Here is a 17747-nt window from a genome sequence, read left to right as displayed (position 1 = left end):
TAAGCTTATTTAAACTCTCTTACACATAATCAGTCCAGTGCTTTAATTCAGAGTTTCAGTGAAACTGACGTACATTAACATTTTCTGTGGTTCTTGTTTCTTTGCCGGGACAACGGTTTACAATCAGAAATTTGAGAAAGGTGGATCTCTCCCTGATTGTTGCACCGTGTAGTTTAGTAGAAGTTTACCGACGTTTCAGAGATCCTTTCAGCCCGTTACTTCTAAAACATCGGTAAACTTCTACCAGACTACACGGCGCAACCCAGAATACAGCCATCTTTATTTTTGTCGCCTTAAGAAACAGAAATATTTAAAAATTGGAGTTATTGTTTATGAATAAAACATTTGTTGTGAACATATTTATTTTAGATATATTTTGTGTATATATCACATAATTAGTACGAAAATTTATTTTTTGGAATTTAGGAGGATTTGGAATCGAGTGCGGAAAAATGGTTCTGTGGTTGAAACCTCATACTTCTAAAAAATTATTAGTCATGAAAATAATTAGTAGAATAGGTATTCATGGAATTCTTTAGTATAGTTTGTCAGGGATAATTATCTTCTGGGGCGTTCGTATTATATTTAATTTTCAACATTTGTTATATTTTCTTATCGAATTTATTAATTCCCCCCCCCCTCATTTACTACTTTTATCCACAAATTTATCACTACTTCTACTTCTTACATCTTCATTTTTATCTCACGAGTAATTGTCATCTTATACTTAACTTTGTGAATCAAAGAAGTATTTGTTCTAAAATTCGTCATCTCAACTCGAAGCATTTATATCTGCGTTTGTTGTAACCAGATTACTTCTCAAAAATTCTGTAATGTGTTTGTTCACTGTATCAGGATCGTCCTGCTGTACAAAATGATTAGCTCCCTTTACGATATTCACTTGTAAGTTCTTAACATTCTTCTGGGCTAGGTTCAAAATTTCGCGTGTGAGATAATCATCAAGTTCGCCAAATATTAAAAGTCCATTTGGTGTGATATCAATTATATCTTTTGAACTCTCAGTTGTGCTCCATGTTTTCATGAATTGTCTGTAGTAGTTGACTGGAGGCGTTAATGCATCTGAAAAGAAAATAACATTTTTTTTAAAAAAATTAACACGTATATCGAATTGTACTAAGTATGAAAAGTGACACGTGTCTGAAAAATATGACATTAAATTTGTAGTCAGTAATGTAAAATTATGTCAACTGAAATTGTTAAGTAAAACGGAAATAAAAAAAATATTTGAGGACGTGCATGTGAACTCAGTATACACGAAAGTAGAAGTTCGATAATTTTGTTGAGGAAACATTATAGACAGATTGAACAATTAAAGTCATCGGACATCAGACCTGCTGAGACTACAAAGATACAGCTGTGTAAGAAGTTGGTCTATGAAGTCAAAACAGGTTATAGATCCAATCGATGAATAACACGTGTTGAAATTCGCTTTCAATATTCTACGTAAACCAGTTTATATTGTAAAGTCTTGGAAATGTTCATCCATGTATTTTTTGACTTCTGGATACTACATTTTATCTGTTGTTCATAGCGAAGCGAAAATGTCTTATTTCCTTTAGCATGTCTCATAAAATATCCATTAACTGTCTGCGTATGCATTCAGTCTCTCATTTACACATGCAATGGTTGGCACTCCTGCTTAGATTCTCGGTCCGGAAGATCGGCTTTTGTTGATTCTTGTCAGTCACTTTTACACACAGTATAGAGTTTTATTATTTTTGAACTACGTGTTTCAGCCCAAATTCGAAGTCATTGCAGGGACAATTTCTTATTAAATCTCCCGACGTAGTTTAATTAATGATAGTTGAGACATTTTAAAATTAGTCAAAACAGTTAAGACTGAGGATTGTCTAGTTTTACTCAGTCTCTACCGGAAATGTTAGAATATTACCTTTAAAATATGTCGCCACTGTTTTATTTCATTTATAATTGATGATGATGCTGTTAATGAACGCTATAGAATACATGTAATTGAATTATTTAATTAAATATCCAGGGATTGATCAATCGGTCTGTACTCACTTGGTTTGCCAAAAGTGTACTTGAACGCTTCAATGTCTTCATCAGTAACACGTGAAAGTTCTTTTGGTTTGTTTCGTCTGAACACCTTTTCAAAGGCGATGAAGTCAAATGCTGGAAGTGTTAGTTCAGGCAGATAAGGAAGTGTGTAGAAAAACAGATACCTGTTTGGGACACAAAAAAGAATTGTAGAAAAATTCCCATATGTATACCTTAGGCAAATAAATTAATTTGCTATGGAACGAACATGCATGATAAAATATTTTAGAGAAGAAGGTTTTTAACAGTGTTAAATGGTCTAAAATGATTTAGGACCCTATCTAATGTAATACACAATGTTTATTTAACTTATTTACTTTGATTTCAGCCAAGAGGCTTTGATATCGATTCTAATACCTCATGTTCTTAGAAATGAGTTGATGCAACGTCAATCAACAAACAAAACCAAGCACTGGCCCATCGCTACACCCTCAATCATAAATATGACATGGAATATCCTGGGATTGAACCTAGGCGTCCAGATGTCTGCTCTTAACCACGTAGACTACGACACGATCCACCTTTCATATTTGTGATGTAGAATGTCAGCGATAAACGCCATTACTTTTGATTGGTTAACTGTTATAGGATTCATGACTGCTGACGTTTCAGGTATGGCCACTTTTCGTGTATGAGCGTACAGAATTACGACGGCTGGCTTTGAAGGTCATTGTGCATATATCGCTCTCGGATAAAGTATCTACGAGTCAGACCAAATAATGCATTAGACAATAACCCAGTAGATTTTTGAATGCCCTGTGACAAACCCTGTGTTTCTAGGCCCCGTCGTTGATTTGCTATGGATGCTTAAAATCAAATTTTGCTTTATCGCGTGTTAGTGCTGGTCAGATGGTGTCAAAAGTCAGTGGTTGAAGGACGCGCTTTGTGGTGTTTTGTGTTACGTTACCCATTTTCATACAGCACGACGCAGAGAGATGTTCCCAGCCCTATAAGTATCTCTGACGCAACATTCATGTTACCAACGGTAGTAGTTTTTTATCTTCTAAACTAAGTGGTTTGGGGGTTTAGTGATCAGTCGGCAGCTGTCGAATAGAGTGTGATGTGTACCTGTTAGGAGTGGCGTCGTAGAAAATCTTATATTGATATTCTTTTGTTGCAAAGATAGTGACCGTATACGTTTGTTTTCAAAGTTAATTTGTAAAGCTCTACATTAAGTTGGTATATTGTACGTGTCCTTCAGTAAACAGAGAATAGTTCACAATTGGTAATGATAGTAGTTTAGCTAGAAGAATTGTTCTAGATTGTACGATATGCGTGTGAAAAGGAAGCAGATGTAATTTCTGGAAGTTTCAAGACGTGGTAGCCAAAGCATATGGCGTTTATAAATAGTGTTTATTGTTTTAGCTGTTCCTTTGGATTAAAGCAAAATAGCAAGGTATGTTATTAAGCTTATGTTTATATGTGTATTTGTGTGTGTTTTCAAAGTCGTTCTTCGTTTATTATATTCATAGTCCCATTTTACTGACTTCGTTGCCCCCATAAACGGGTAAGGAGTGGAAGATAGCAACGTCGTAATTCCTCTTAATTGCTGCTTCAAACGCCATGAGCAGCAAATCCTATAACAATTAATTAGCCAGGAACTTTCTTACGAACTTCTGCTTTAACATGACTAAGATGATTTTTAAATCGCTCTTGGGGCATAATTATCTTAACCATAAGACATATTTCAGTATATAATGACCACAGTAATCCTAAAATTTCTCATACACATATAAAATACATTTTAACAGTAACGAATATATATTTGCTCTTTGTATATAGTGCTTCAAATACTCTAGTACATCAAAATGTTAAAAAAAACGCATACTTCTGACTGGATATATGGTATTTATCTTCATGCTGACCGTAATCATATATTTTAAATATAATATTCGTTAGTGTAACACTATGAAAAATCCTGTTACATCGTATTAACATGGAAATGCATGTAGTGTTCCCATAGCACGTACCATGACATGAAGAACTGCTTCTTATTGGATAGCACAAGTTGCATGAATGTCGGAGGGTGTGGGGCATTCAAGATAACGTAACACAGCAGCATTTCATGGTATTTGGAAACAAAATTCCATGAGACAATACCTCCCCAGTCATGTCCAACGAGGATGAATTTCTGGCGACCTGAAATTTAAGACAATCAGCATGGCCCAGTCATGGCAAAGGTACAGGAGGCAAGAATTTCAGGGCACACTTGATAAGATCTGAAAACGGAAGTTTTTTTTAAATTAATGATGTTTATGGAGGGTGGTGTTGAAACCAGGGAGACACGTCGTGGCCGATTATAAGATTCTGTCTCATGTTCATGTGGAAAGTCTGAGGAAGACCAAGGTCATTATAATGATAATTGTTTGTGTTGGATTACGAAACGGGAAATATGATGGTAGTTACCTTTAATTTCGTGAAAATTGTTATACGTCTACTATTAACAGATGACGAAGAAAGCATACATTTACAAGGGTAGCACAAGATAAATATTCGTTAGGTTAATTACGGAAGATACACTCGATCCAGTCGCACAGAGTCATCGTAAATATTGAGTTATGTAACCCATTTAGACTACAAGTCCTGTACTCCGACCTTGTAGATGTTCACTGTCTGCTAATCAGATGAGTCTCGCACACACACAATGCTGTTTTTGACGAGGCAAACAGATGCCCCGTTGAGCGGATTACATTGAGCTTTGATTTCTGACAATAGCCCTAGGCGATATTTATATTAAATCTAAATATCCATTATTTGCCCTCACACCTATGTTTTGGTTTGAATCTGGTGGTCGCTTACCTACTCACGAAATTCTATGGTTTTTATGGAAACATTGTTCAGTACAGTGTTTATAAAAGTCCTCCAATTTTTTATCCTGTGCCCCAAAAGCCCAGTTCACACCCTCCCACCTAGTTTCCATCTACACTTAGGTCTTCCAGATGAACTCTTTCCTCCAGGTTTTCCAACTTTAAATTTTATACGCATGTATTACCTCCCCATGCGTGCTACGTGCCCTGCCAATCTTATTATCCTTTATTTGATCGTGCTAAATACGAGTATTTGGTGAATGCAGTTTAGATTTACCATCCTTCACAAATATTTTAACTTTGCCGCGTATTCGAAGCATCAGGAGAATCTGAGTTCTACTTCAAAAATGTACTGAGTTTATAGAACTAACAGGCGTGATAAAAGTAAAATGTAAACTTGTGACAATATTAATTTTAATTTAGAAATCATATGCGATGGCTTACGTCATTCTGATTAACATTTGAAGAAACTTAATTCACGTCGTAAGGAAGGTTATTGAGGCAAAGCTACACTGTCTCTAAGTCGGATCCAGTCTCCGGAGTCCACGAAGAGAAATCCAGTAGAGATTAGATTGTGGACCGAGATGAAATACAGAGATTTTCAATACCATTGCAATAATCGATCTTTGGTCATCCACAAAGCGATATTCACCCTACTGACTGAGCTATAAAGGCTTATTAATTATTTAAGAAAAAAATCTATGTATAACAATCAGGAAAAGCAATGCAATATTGTGATGTCTTAATTAAATACTCAGAAGCCGAATAATCTAGTGAATCATGAGTTTAAATACGAACCCAGAGCTTGAACAACGTGTTTAACGTCGTCAATAAGAAGATCCATGGCATAGCTGTCCATTCCTGGAGGTTTCTCCGAGTCCCCGTATCCACGCATGTCTATTGCAACAGTCCTGCAATGACGTGGGGAACAATAGAAAGTCTTAATTCTGTTTCTTATAAAGTACGTGAGCAGTAGAAACAAAAATTAATCGTAACAAGACCAACAAAATTGAACGCTGTTGCAACCATTTTAGGATTTTACTTTTGACCTTGAAGAATGGATTCCCTCAATGTTTTAGAAAACTCACCAGTAATCCTTTGAAAATTCTTGCAGCTGATGTCGCCACGAGTACCAAAATTCGGGATAACCATGCAGAAACAGCATTAGTGGTTTCTTTGGGTCTCCTTTCTCAACGTAGTGAATTCTGATGTTCTGAAAAATGAAGCATTTATAACTACGCTAGTCAATTAATTGCTTTTATTTGTATCTGTCATAGTGTGTTGGTATGTTTAATAGACTTCACCAACAGCTCACACCACAAATTTATATCTATTTTAATCAAAGTATCATCTCTAATGTGAATCCTTATTTGGTGATTGTAAAATGAATGCACTAATTTTCATATAGTTCATGCCACATTTTGTGTAGGAAAATGTACGTGGCACATTGAATATATATTTACGGTAAACAGTTAAGTAATGAAATTAAGACAAATATACGAGGGTCGCTCATTAAGTAATGCCCCACATTTTTTTCCTCAGAACATATTTATTCAAGATGGCTCAAATTTAGTGACAATATAAATCAATGTTTCCTTTACACATACTATTTTTCCACATAGTCCCCATCAACTTGTACGGTTTTACGCCAGCGTGGAACAAGTGCATGCATGCCTTGCCGGTACCAGCTCTTGTCCTGTGCACGTAGCCATGTCCTCACTGCTTGAATAACGCTCTCGTCATCTTCAAACCTTGTTCCGCGGATAGCATCTTTAAGTGGCCCAAAGAGATGGAGTCGGAGGGTGGATGGGGCAGCACCTTTCAACCAAATTTGGTGATTTCTTCCCGGGTTCTCGGACTTGTGTAAGGGCGTGCATTGTCATGCAGGAGCAAAATTTCTGCTGGATGCTTGTGAGGCCGAACTCGTCGGAAACGCTTCTTGAGGGTTTTCAGGGTCCTGATGTACGCGTCTGAATTGATGGTCGCACCTCTTGGCATCACATCCACAAGAATGACCCCATCACTGTCCCAAAAGACAGTCATCATGACTTTTCCGGCGGAGGGAGTTGTCTTGAATTTCTTCTTTCTCGGTGATTGAGGATGATGCCACTCCATTGACTGCCTTTTTGTCTCTGGCTCAAAGTGGTGTATCCAGGTTTCGTCACCTGTAATGATCCGGGACAGAAAGACCTCTCCCTCAGCATCAAAACGCTCCAACAATTCAGAAGAAATCGTTTTCCTTTGAATCCTGTGGTCTGCTGTGAGACTTCGTGGAACCCATCTTGCGCACACCTTCGAATATGCGAGAGCCTGGATAATTGCAATCACACTTCCATTGCTGACTGAAAGCTGTTGGGCCAATTGTCGAGTTGTGATGCGCCGATCCTCACGAATAATGGCATCCGCGCGGTTCAACATGTCTGGAGTGGTGGCTGTGGCAGGACGCCCAGAGCGCGGCAGATCACGGAGCTCGGTTTCTTCACTTCCTGAAGCTTTAACTCTCTTAGCCCAGCGACCAACGGTGCTCCTATCGACTGCACAGCTTCCATACACAGCACACAAACGTTTATGAATGTTCACCACCGTTTCTTTTTCAGCAACAAGGAATTCAATTACAGCTCGTTGCTTGTAACGAGAGTCGTTCACAGACGCCATTTTAACAGTTCACTACAGCTCCGCTATCGGTTGGAATCATTTGAAACTCCGTACACGAACGCGGGAAACATCAAATCTCAAGCATGTAAAAGTACACTTTTCTATCTTCATTATTGGCTGAGAAAAAAAATGTGGGGCATTACTTAATGAGCGACCCTCGTAGTTGCACTAGGTCACTTTTTGATTTTATAAATCTAATGATTTGCCGTGGTAAAATGCCTCGTCATGCAACCTTCACCAGTCACGTGTTACTTGCTGTGTGTTATGTCCAAATGTTTTTCTGTGCATTCTGTTGTTAAAATCTGCCAATTTTTTTTCTACTCTGCTGGTAAGAAACTTGTTTCACACCCGTACAAAACAGCACGTAAAATTGTCGTTTTGTATATTTAAACCTTTGTTTTTTTATACAGACAATGATGTGCATGTCTGTTTAGAAAACATTAATAGCAATACAGTTATGTAAATATTTTATATATATATATATATATATATATATATATATATACTAACTTTGAGAGTTAAATATCCATGCTTCCAAAGTGACGTGTCTGTGAGGAATTTCGGAGCGTTTCTCTTCTTAACTTGAAATTCAGAACGTTTGAAGATAAAACCAATTGTTAAAATTATCGTCATAAGAAATCCAGTGAACAATGCAAGAGTGTATTTAATCAAAATCTTTTTCAGCGACATTGCAGGCCACGACTTAAGGCACGTATTAGATTGAAAATAATTATTTCTTGACTGACACTGCTCAGAAATACGAACTGGAAGTTTAGTTCACAGACTGCCAGCAGGAGACAGGACAAGCAGCTACGTGGTTGTCCTTGCTTCCACGGGCTGAGTTGCCATATCTTTAGTTGGGACTATTTTATCTTCCTCAATATCTTCCCCGCACACCGCCAGTCCATATTTTACACATAATCATCCACTTGAACTGTTACGTCAGTGAACAAACTGTTACGCTATTTTTTTTAACACCCAGGAAGACCTCGGTACCCATTGGACAGGACACTGGGGGGATCGCAGAGCCGGTCTGGAGGCAGAGACTAGACGAAAAATCCTCTGCACTTGTCGGCGATCGAACCCCGGTCACTATAAGTGTGACGTCAGTGCAGAATTAAAGTATGTCGACCAAAGGTTCCAAACCCCCCCGGTTGAAAATTACTGGTGGACCATTTCATGATTTTTTCTGGCTAAGTAAAGGTTATTTTAGGTCAACGTTGAATGCTAGCGAATGGCGAGTTCAGGGATGGTTTGTACACGGATGTTTTAAAGCTGTGTAACTCTACGGCCGTTTTCTGTGAGCGGTAAGGTAGGATTCGGAGGCGTGAGTTGTCGTCACAAGGCGATTAAATGCAGGCGTGCGCACTGAATGTGGGATTCAACGGAGTCACCAACCGTTGAGTCATACTGTGTAGCTCCCGAGTGTCGCGTTGGTCAGAGATAAAAATTGTAATGTACGGTGCTAATGACGTAAAATTGTTTTAAAATATAAATGATTAAAATTTTAACATAATATAGAACAGTGAAATCTTTTGGAAATAAATTAAAATATGTAAAAATGCAAGTAAAATTCACGGCGTTCTTTGTTCATATGGGAGATCTTAAAATCTCCATCATTTATTTATTACTTATTATTTACTTATTGAATGTGACTGCTAGGTAGGTTGTTTCTTGGTACTTCTGTACTAGCCGTTTAAGAGTTTTTATTGATTTCTGTTTCATACTGTAAGCTTACTGATTTTCGAAAAATATGTAATGTTTGTGAAGAAAATTATTTTTTTATGTGTAACAATAACGTGGCGGCCTTTCGAGCGAATTTATTTCGTTTCCATCTTGACAGCTGTAATAAATAACTCAGTGGAGGTAGGCATGTGAAGTTCTGCGTGGTGGTGCCGGTGAGATGTTTGAGGTTATATGCGACAATATTGAGAATCTGTATTTAATAATAAGCCTGAAACATAGTAATATTATTCTATAAGATATCTGTAAGTGAAGACATAATAGGAAAATGTGATATAAGAGTGATTCCTCTCATCTAGTTGTCAGCCCATTGTCATCACCTTACCTTACTGAAGATATTATGTAGTTTTCATTTGATACGATGTATTTGAAGAAATCAAAATAAGATTTATAGCTGGTTATGAGGAAATTCACCGTATTCATCTTCGTTTCGATGTTATATCAATTTTGGAGATGTCCCAGCGTCGTTAAATAACTCAGAATGTTGACAGCAGTTTATGAAGGTCAAATGTCACTTGTGACCTAGCTTAAAATACCATTCAACATTATGTTTAATGACTTTGGACGTTTGATGTGTTTAGTACGAGAACGTGTAGAGGATGGAAGGTTCCGTTACCTTCATATCTTCGTGTACAAGACAACGATAAACCACAGAGTGTTACTGGTATAAAGTCCAGAGAGATGCAAGGGATTATAAGGATTAAATGTTATTGATAAGCGTTTTAGTTTTTTTAACCTTTAGTCTGTAATTGTTTTTTTATCAGGAAGTTGATATAGTAATTACGTAACTTCTGCAGTATGTTCAAATTTTGTTGGATTATTTTTTTATGTCCGTGTGTTTCGTGAGTACCGTAGTTATTTTTGAACCAAGTAACACATTGTCTTTGAACTTTGCACGAAGATTAAGCCATTAGTTGCATTCTACGTTAGAATCGTTTAATGCCAACATGGCTATTATGCGTAGGCGTATTTATTTATTTGTGGCTTATTTAACGATTCTGATAGTAGTTAAGGTTTTATAGCGTTAAATGTTAGGACGATTAATGGATAATGTATTGGTAAGGATACAGAAAATATCGATCGTGGCGAACTTAAAAGAAACTATTCAGGCATTTGCATTCACATAAAACCTCAGTCAGAAGTAGGAAATTATTACGCAATATTATAGTTTCAGGGTAATTTATTTAGTAACATAATTAAATAGCCTTTATACAAGATGTAAAATTAACTTTGTATCAAGCTACAAAACTTTATAAAACGACAAATAAAGTTTTACTACAACTTTCTTTCATTGTTGGATGTGTCGTGGATCTGAGATTTGAAATTCAAAAAGATGAACATCATATTGCAACAGACTGCTCCACCTGAGAAAATATTATAAAATGATTAAACTCATGTATAACAATGTAAATCTCTTTAATGCATGAGTAAGGTTACAGTTAATTAGGGAAAAATTTAATTGTTAACAGAATTACGCAATGAAGAAAACCGATTTCACTATCAAGGAAGAAAGAAATCATTTCTGAAGATGGCTATGTTCTATCATCAGGGTGAGCTACTCTGAAACGTCGGTAAATATATACCAGATTACACGGTAGAACATTCCAGAAGACAGCCATCTTCACACTCGCCAAAAAAATAAAAATCTCTTATCCTTGTCAATTTTACTATAAAATATTTTTTTGTGAATTTAACTCGGTCGGTTGTACTGAAATAGGGATTATTTAATTTTGATAGAGGACTGGTAATACACTTATGATTTTAATAAGCTTAATATCACGTGTTAAATTATTTTTTGTTTTCCAGAGTTGACTGAAATTTAGATAGGATTTTTACGTGTCCTTTTTGGTATTTGGTGTATTAATAATTTATTTTAGTAGCTGTCACTAGCCCAGGAAATACAGTATCGAAACTTTGTTTTATATTTTAAACATAAGAACGTATTATCATTTATATAATTTAAATAATTACATTTATAAAAAGTGGTTTGTTGTGCCAAAACATTCATGGACGTATAAATAAACAAGAATTCAAATACACACGGACTTATAAAAAAATGAAATTTTTATAAATTAATTTTCTAAGCTTACAATATCGTGACAAATGGTTTTAGGTTCAGTTGAAAGAAAATATTTACTTAAAAACGAACAGTTAGTTCTGGAAAAAGTCGTAAATTAATTTATGGAGACCATGGAATTTTAAATTCACGCTAATGAAGTACTTACTTTTGGGTGTGTGATTTTAAGAAAATCTCTGATTAAGGTATTAACTTTTTCAGGATCATCCTGTTGGGCGTAGTGATTTGCGCCTTTGACCATTTTCACGTTTAGATTCTTAATGTAGCTCTGAGCCGCCCACAAGTGGTCATACACTAAATGATCATCATGTTCACCAAACATGTAGAGTCCTGGTGCTTCGATGTCTTTCTTCAGTTTTGATTTCGGTGGCGAAAGTGAGAAACCATTTGCTCTGAAGTAGTTGATGGGCGGTGTAAACGCTCCTACAAAATTATAATTTCATTTCATTAAAGATATTTATTCCTTATTTTAATATATCACAGTTTTATTGCCAGTCTTACGTAGAGTTCGGTGTAGTGTGAACAGATTTTATAAGAAATCCGCGGACAATTACAATGTTGACTATAGTTGTCTGGTAGATATTGACCGACGTTTCAGAGGTTCTTACTGATTTCATCGTCTGGTCGAGATGGACGCAGTAGGAACCCCTGAAACGTCGGTAAACTTGTACCAGATTACATGGCGAAATATCCCACAAGACAGTCAACTTCCTTGAACCTTTGAAGTTTGTACTATTACCTAATATTATAGGTGTTAGAATCGGTTGGACATGCAGCACGCACTGAAATAGAACAAATAGTATGGGCCTGTGCAGTTCGGGTAGGAACGCGATAAAAGCTGAATCTTTGGGGAGAGTTAAAATCCCAATCAAAAGACCTGAAAATGAAGACCATATGGAAGAAATAGACGTTGCATTGGGGATGATATTAAAACGGATCTTAAAGAAGTGGGGTTTTAGGATGTGGAGTGAATTAACATGGCTCACAATAGAGGTCAGTGGCAGATTCTTGTCAACACGGTAATGAACCTTAGGGTTAGCTTATCAAAAGTCGACTCGTGAAGTTAGTTGCTTAGGTTGTGACGATATGAAGCTTCTAAAGGTGAAATTTCTTTTCTGACGGTGGAGATAAACTTCGATGTTACATGGCTACAGAGAATTTTTTGTGAAATTATTTACTCTTGAATGTTTAACTTATGTTTCATACCGCCGTAGTTAATATAAGACGCGATATTTCACATTTGAAAATTTCCGAATTCTGGGTGTGTCATACATTTGGTCGAGTTAAAGAATCTATTTGAATCGATTACTAAATCAAAGGTACGTCTTACAATTGTCGTCATAAAGTCTAGGAAATATGGTATATCTGTCTTAGGATAGGTTTTAGTTGTCTCTTGAGAGCACGGTGATAAATATTTGGGGTTCTATAAACACCGGGGAATCCCTTGACTAACTGAGCGTACTTTTGGGTTTCCAAGAAGAATTCTGTTCCATGGAGTTATAAGATTCGTTATTCAAATAAACTGTTTACCTGGCTTCGCAAAAGTGTACTTGTAAGCTTCTAAATCTTCATCTGACACTGGTGAGAGACTTCTTGGTGTTGATCCTCTGAATAGATGCTTGAATCTCACCATGTCATAAGCTCTGAACATTAATTCTGGTAGATATGGAAGTTGGAAATAAAACACATCCCTATGTGGAAACAGAAAAGAAATTGCTAAAAATTCTAACAAAATCGACTTTGTAGTGGTATATTTCTGTTAAACTCCATTGTTTTAATGATAATAATATGTGATATGGTGTATACTTCGTGCGTGTTAGGACAAAAAATATACTATTAAGTAAAATATAAACTTACATGTATTTTGTATATGTGTATAGAACCCAAAATGTTACGATATTTGTTGGGGGGGGGGGGGGCGGAGGAATAATGCAGTAAATCATACCATGACATGAAGATCTGAAACAGGTTCGAAGTTAATATTCTGAAGTTTGATGGAGAATATGGCGCATCTAGAATAATGTAGTTGTTCAACATCTCAGGATGTAACATGACGAAGTTCCATGCAATTGCCCCGCCGAAGCCATGCGCGACCAGAGTACATTTCTCATGACCTGCATTTACAGAGAAAGTACGTATTAAGAGCATGAACATATTTACAGCTTAAACGCTGTTGGTTATGAGATATAACCATGGTGTCATGGTTAATAATTGTTTGATATTAAGAAAATTTTATAATATACGTACCTAAAGCTTCTATAATTTCCTTTATGTCATTAACAAGGTGAGACATTTTGTAGTCCTCGAGTCCTACTGGTTTGTCAGAATCCCCATATCCACGCATATCTACAGCGACAGTCCTGCACAGGAACATGTAAATGCCAGATGAATCCAATCTACACCATCACATCCTGTTTATCTAAATCCATCTTTTCCTACACTTGCGTCTCTCAAACTCTTTTATCTTTAAATTCTCTTCCAAAAATATCATATGAATTTGTTTTGTTCCATGTTATAAACTCTGTTCATTATAATTTTTCATGTTTAGCCATCCTTACGATATTTGGTGAAGATTATTTAAGACACTTATTATTAAGTAACCAGCCTTCTACTACTTTTTCCATCGTAGGGTCAAATATTCTCTTCAGAAATCTACCCTCATACATCCCCAGTCTATTCGTGTTTATAATTTTAATGATTTTCGTGTGTGATTGACAAATTTTATTGAACGGATTTATTTATACACCCCGTAAACCCTTAACGGTGATGTATTTTGACACAAAATTAGCTTAATTTTACTACTCAATGAGAGTTTTAACCAGAATTTTAATATTTGGCTTATAGTACAAAAATTAAATATATGTTTTTATTTATACACACATGGAGTGAGAAAAAAAGACATCTTGTTAAATCCATTCTCAGTTATAAGGAAACGCCAACGAACTTACCAGTAATCTTTGGAAAATTCTTTAATTTGATGTCGCCACGAGTACCAAAACTCTGGAAATCCATGAATAAATAGCATTAGTGGCTTTGATCTGTCGCCTTTTTCAACATAGTGGATTTTCACTCCCTGCAAACAAAGACATTAACAATTTAATAGTAAGAAAATATACATCACGTTTGTGCTCAAGTATAACATCAATAATTTTTATAGACAATTTTAAGACGCTAAATCAACGGACGATATTATTTAGCGTGGATGATATATGAGAATTAATTTATTATGAGCTAAGTTTCGAGGAACTTAAAATTAGCAGTAGGTGCATATTTAAATTCACACCGCCACAGTTACTGGAAATAATGAGAAAGATCTAGAAGTACGGTACGTTTAGTTATAAACCGGAAAGCAACTGTCACTTCTCGGGTGCCAGCAAGAACTACATGACTTACCGCCAAGCGTTGCAATATTTACTGCTCCATCAGGGCGATGGCTGCAGTTTGCATCTCTGAAACACCGGCCAATATCCCAAAGGGTTGTCATTTTCATATTAATCGCCGTGAGAACCTGAAATGTCACTCGTAAACGTTGTTATAAAACCGGAAGTGACTCACCTCAACTGGAAGGTATCCGTGGATACCGTAGGTAGTGTCTGTGAGGCACTCTGGCGGTGTTTGGCGACGTTTTACCCTCCAGAATATCCGGGTAGGGTGTAAGAGAATACTGAGGCTAAGACGGGCTAAGACCATGCCAGCCGCAATAAAAGCTATGCTGTATACGAACGCTGTCGCTGTAATAGTCTGTACGATGCCCATCGTGTCAAATCGTTCGGTACTCGACGATCGACTGAAGACTCGTTCAACGTCTTTCGACTACCATCCGGTTGGAGAGAGCATGTTCCACTTTGAGGTCTCTGTGTGACCGTGTTACAACTTCTTCTTCCCCTTCTTATTATATATTTTTTGTCCAATCATGGCGAATCTTCAGTACGAAACCTCAAGATGTCATTGACCTACACTAGAGACAGCAACTTTCTGCGTACCGCCATCTTTATGACACTCCATTCAAGGTATGAAGCGTTTATGTGTTATCTCGGCTAACAATTTTGGAAAACGAAAAATAAAAAGTTATCCTCGTAAATTTCTTGGTTTAGTGATACTTCATATACTGGAATGCAACAGAATCAATAATATAAAATGCACTTGATACGTTACAAAAATGAAATCAGAAACAGTTACAATGCAATAGACTCTTACCAACTTCAACGATACTCAGTGAAGGTCAGCTTTGTTGCTAGGCCCCTGCTCACGCCAGTTGCGCAAAAGCTGTGCTGTGCTAACATGGCGGAAAGCGTGTTTATTCTCGACCATTAATTCCGATCGAAATCGTTTGCTGTTGTTTGTGAATCATTTATCAGTTCGTATCCTGACAAGGAAATACGGAATAAGACGACGATACATCAAATGGTATCACTATTTAGAGTTGATTCATGTCTTTCATCATCTGCTGTAAACCGTTCTTTAAAATATTTTTAACAAATTGAGTCTAAAGAACATTATCTTAGTTTTCTTGTATTAATGTCAGCGACGCTTACAAATAATGTTTTAGACAGGGCCGCGTTTTAAATTAAACACACTGCACAACCAATTCAGTTGATGAAACATCGTTAAATAAAAAAGACAAATTATACATTATCTTCTAACAGAGAAAAGTCCATAAAAAGTGAGATGAATGTGTTTTCTATATTGAAATATCTTCGGTATTAATAATAATTTTCATGGAACTGTTGATAATTGATACTCATTTGGTCATCAAAATTTCTGCTTATACGTATCGTGGTTGTTCATAATCGTATCCACAAAAGCCTACACTTGGATACTACCCTCAGTCAGATGAATCCAGTCCACATCTTCACGACAAGATCTATTTTAATTTATGGTTCTGTCATTCCTCTGGCATTCAAAGTGTTAATTTCATATTTCGAAATAAAATATCGAATTTATTTGTTATTTTCCATAATGTAATTGTTCTGCATATTCTATTCTTAATGTAATCATAATAATATCCGGTGCAAAGTTTAAATTATTGAGTTCTGTTTTAAAGAAACGTTTATTTTTCAGTATCTTACGGTACAGTGAACTTTTAGACAATGTTTCTTGCTTCATGCTTCTGTGGGCATTATGCATAACATCATTTGTCTCGTTTACCCACTGCCATATACTTTATGTCCTGAAAGTCCATTCAACCTTTCATTGTGACGAGTCATGCAACTAGTAAAGGTTTGTGCAAGACGAATACCACAAAACAGACTTTTTTTTACCGATATTTAAATACCCCTACTCCAATCCATGAACGCTAACACTCATACAAGTTTTTCAGTCATTATTAGAAAGTAGGTCCTGCTGAAGTTGTGGCTTTGAAGTCGTCGATTTAATCCCACGGCAGTTCATATGGGATTTGTGTTTAGCAACTTTTCACTGTGGCAGCTTTTCCTTTGAGTACACTATTATTCCCTTTTGTCATCATTCCAGAAATACTTAAGTATCACCCTATCGTCAGGGCGATGATTCGTTGGACATATAGCACGGATAGGGGAGGTGAGACATTTATGCAAAACCTTAAAACAATTCGAGATCTAAGTGTAGATAGAGGGATAATATTAAAATAGGATGTGAAGGTGTAGACTGAATTCGAATGTCGTAATATAAGGTCTAGTGGTGAATTGTGAAAATGGTGGTCTTAAAACGAGATACTATATGGGTTAAGCTATGTGGCAGAAGACATAATCGGATTGTAATGTACAGGTGGGAAAAATAAGTGGATGACTACTCGCAGAATGTAACCGTAGGGCATGTAGCTACAGCTACGACCAGGCCTAAGCAGTGTTACCAATAATACAACTGAAATATCCCAATATTAGTTACTTTTTGAATCTCGTGCGTATCTTAAAATAGATTCCGAAAATCTTCTGTTTCTTATTGACACTATACGGACTCTGCAGTTAGGATAACTTAAGAATTAATAAAGTAGAGTGAGGATTTTTAATCTCTGTACAGAGAATATTTTGGACTTGAGATGTAGGTAGGATGTGTTTTATTAAGACCATTAAAACTGGTGAAATTGATGTAGACCTGTTGATTCCACTCAATCTTAACCTCAGCAATAGATTGAGGTGATTTGTCAGATTTACGCCCCAGCCGCCTTACCCCCATGGAGAGAGACCCTGGTACCCATTAGATAGGTTAATTTGGTGTCTGGATACTTTGGCTTCTCTACCGGAAACTGTCCAGCCCAAGAGATTTTACCCAGGCTGAGAATAAAACCCTAGGCGAATTCTTACGTTGTCGTGAATGTGCCACTTACATTCGTGATTATAATGTTTCTTGTCTGGCTTTCTCGCTGCGTTTGAGGTCATGGCCATACGGTCTTCGTTCTTTTTTGGTAA

At 36.5% G+C, this 17747-nt stretch overlaps 3 protein-coding genes across 8 annotated transcripts in view; 1 reads left to right on the top strand and 2 right to left on the bottom strand.

Annotated features, from left to right (window-relative positions):
- Positions 1-344: 344 nt before the first annotated feature.
- Positions 345-8385, bottom strand: LOC110826953 (epoxide hydrolase 1). The gene is made up of 6 exons (XM_022058104.2): positions 8052-8385; positions 5975-6099; positions 5685-5797; positions 4050-4218; positions 2044-2204; positions 345-1080 (listed from the first exon to the last, which is right to left on the bottom strand). The coding sequence occupies exons 1-6, from the start codon at positions 8229-8231 to the stop codon at positions 773-775; spliced, it is 1056 nt and encodes a 351-aa protein (XP_021913796.1). The 5' UTR covers positions 8232-8385; the 3' UTR covers positions 345-772.
- Ir76b (Ionotropic receptor 76b) overlaps positions 2611-17747 on the top strand; it is a 57831-nt gene continuing 42694 nt past the window's right edge. For 4 of the 6 annotated variants that reach the window (XM_087347811.1, XM_087347808.1, XM_087347806.1 and 1 more), the window contains exon 1: positions 3093-3475. The gene's annotated coding sequence lies outside the window, so the exon portion shown is untranslated. Of the gene's footprint in view, positions 3065-3091; positions 3476-17747 lie in introns of those variants that run through there. The other 2 variants (XM_087347809.1, XM_087347812.1) reach the window with 2 other exon arrangements.
- LOC110826942 (epoxide hydrolase 4) lies at positions 10447-15838 on the bottom strand. Its single transcript, XM_022058096.2, has 7 exons — positions 14917-15838; positions 14310-14434; positions 13609-13721; positions 13307-13475; positions 12892-13052; positions 11510-11784; positions 10447-10648 (listed from the first exon to the last, which is right to left on the bottom strand). The coding sequence occupies exons 1-7, from the start codon at positions 15115-15117 to the stop codon at positions 10625-10627; spliced, it is 1068 nt and encodes a 355-aa protein (XP_021913788.1). The 5' UTR covers positions 15118-15838; the 3' UTR covers positions 10447-10624.

Source organism: Zootermopsis nevadensis, unplaced genomic scaffold (genome assembly GCF_977971745.1).
Source record: "Zootermopsis nevadensis isolate Lab colony 2312 unplaced genomic scaffold, Znev_1.0 Znev_ptg000012l, whole genome shotgun sequence".
NCBI lineage: Eukaryota > Metazoa > Arthropoda > Insecta > Blattodea > Termopsidae > Zootermopsis > Zootermopsis nevadensis.
Note: the sequence above shows the minus strand (reverse complement) of the source record. Positions and strands in the feature narration are given on the sequence as shown.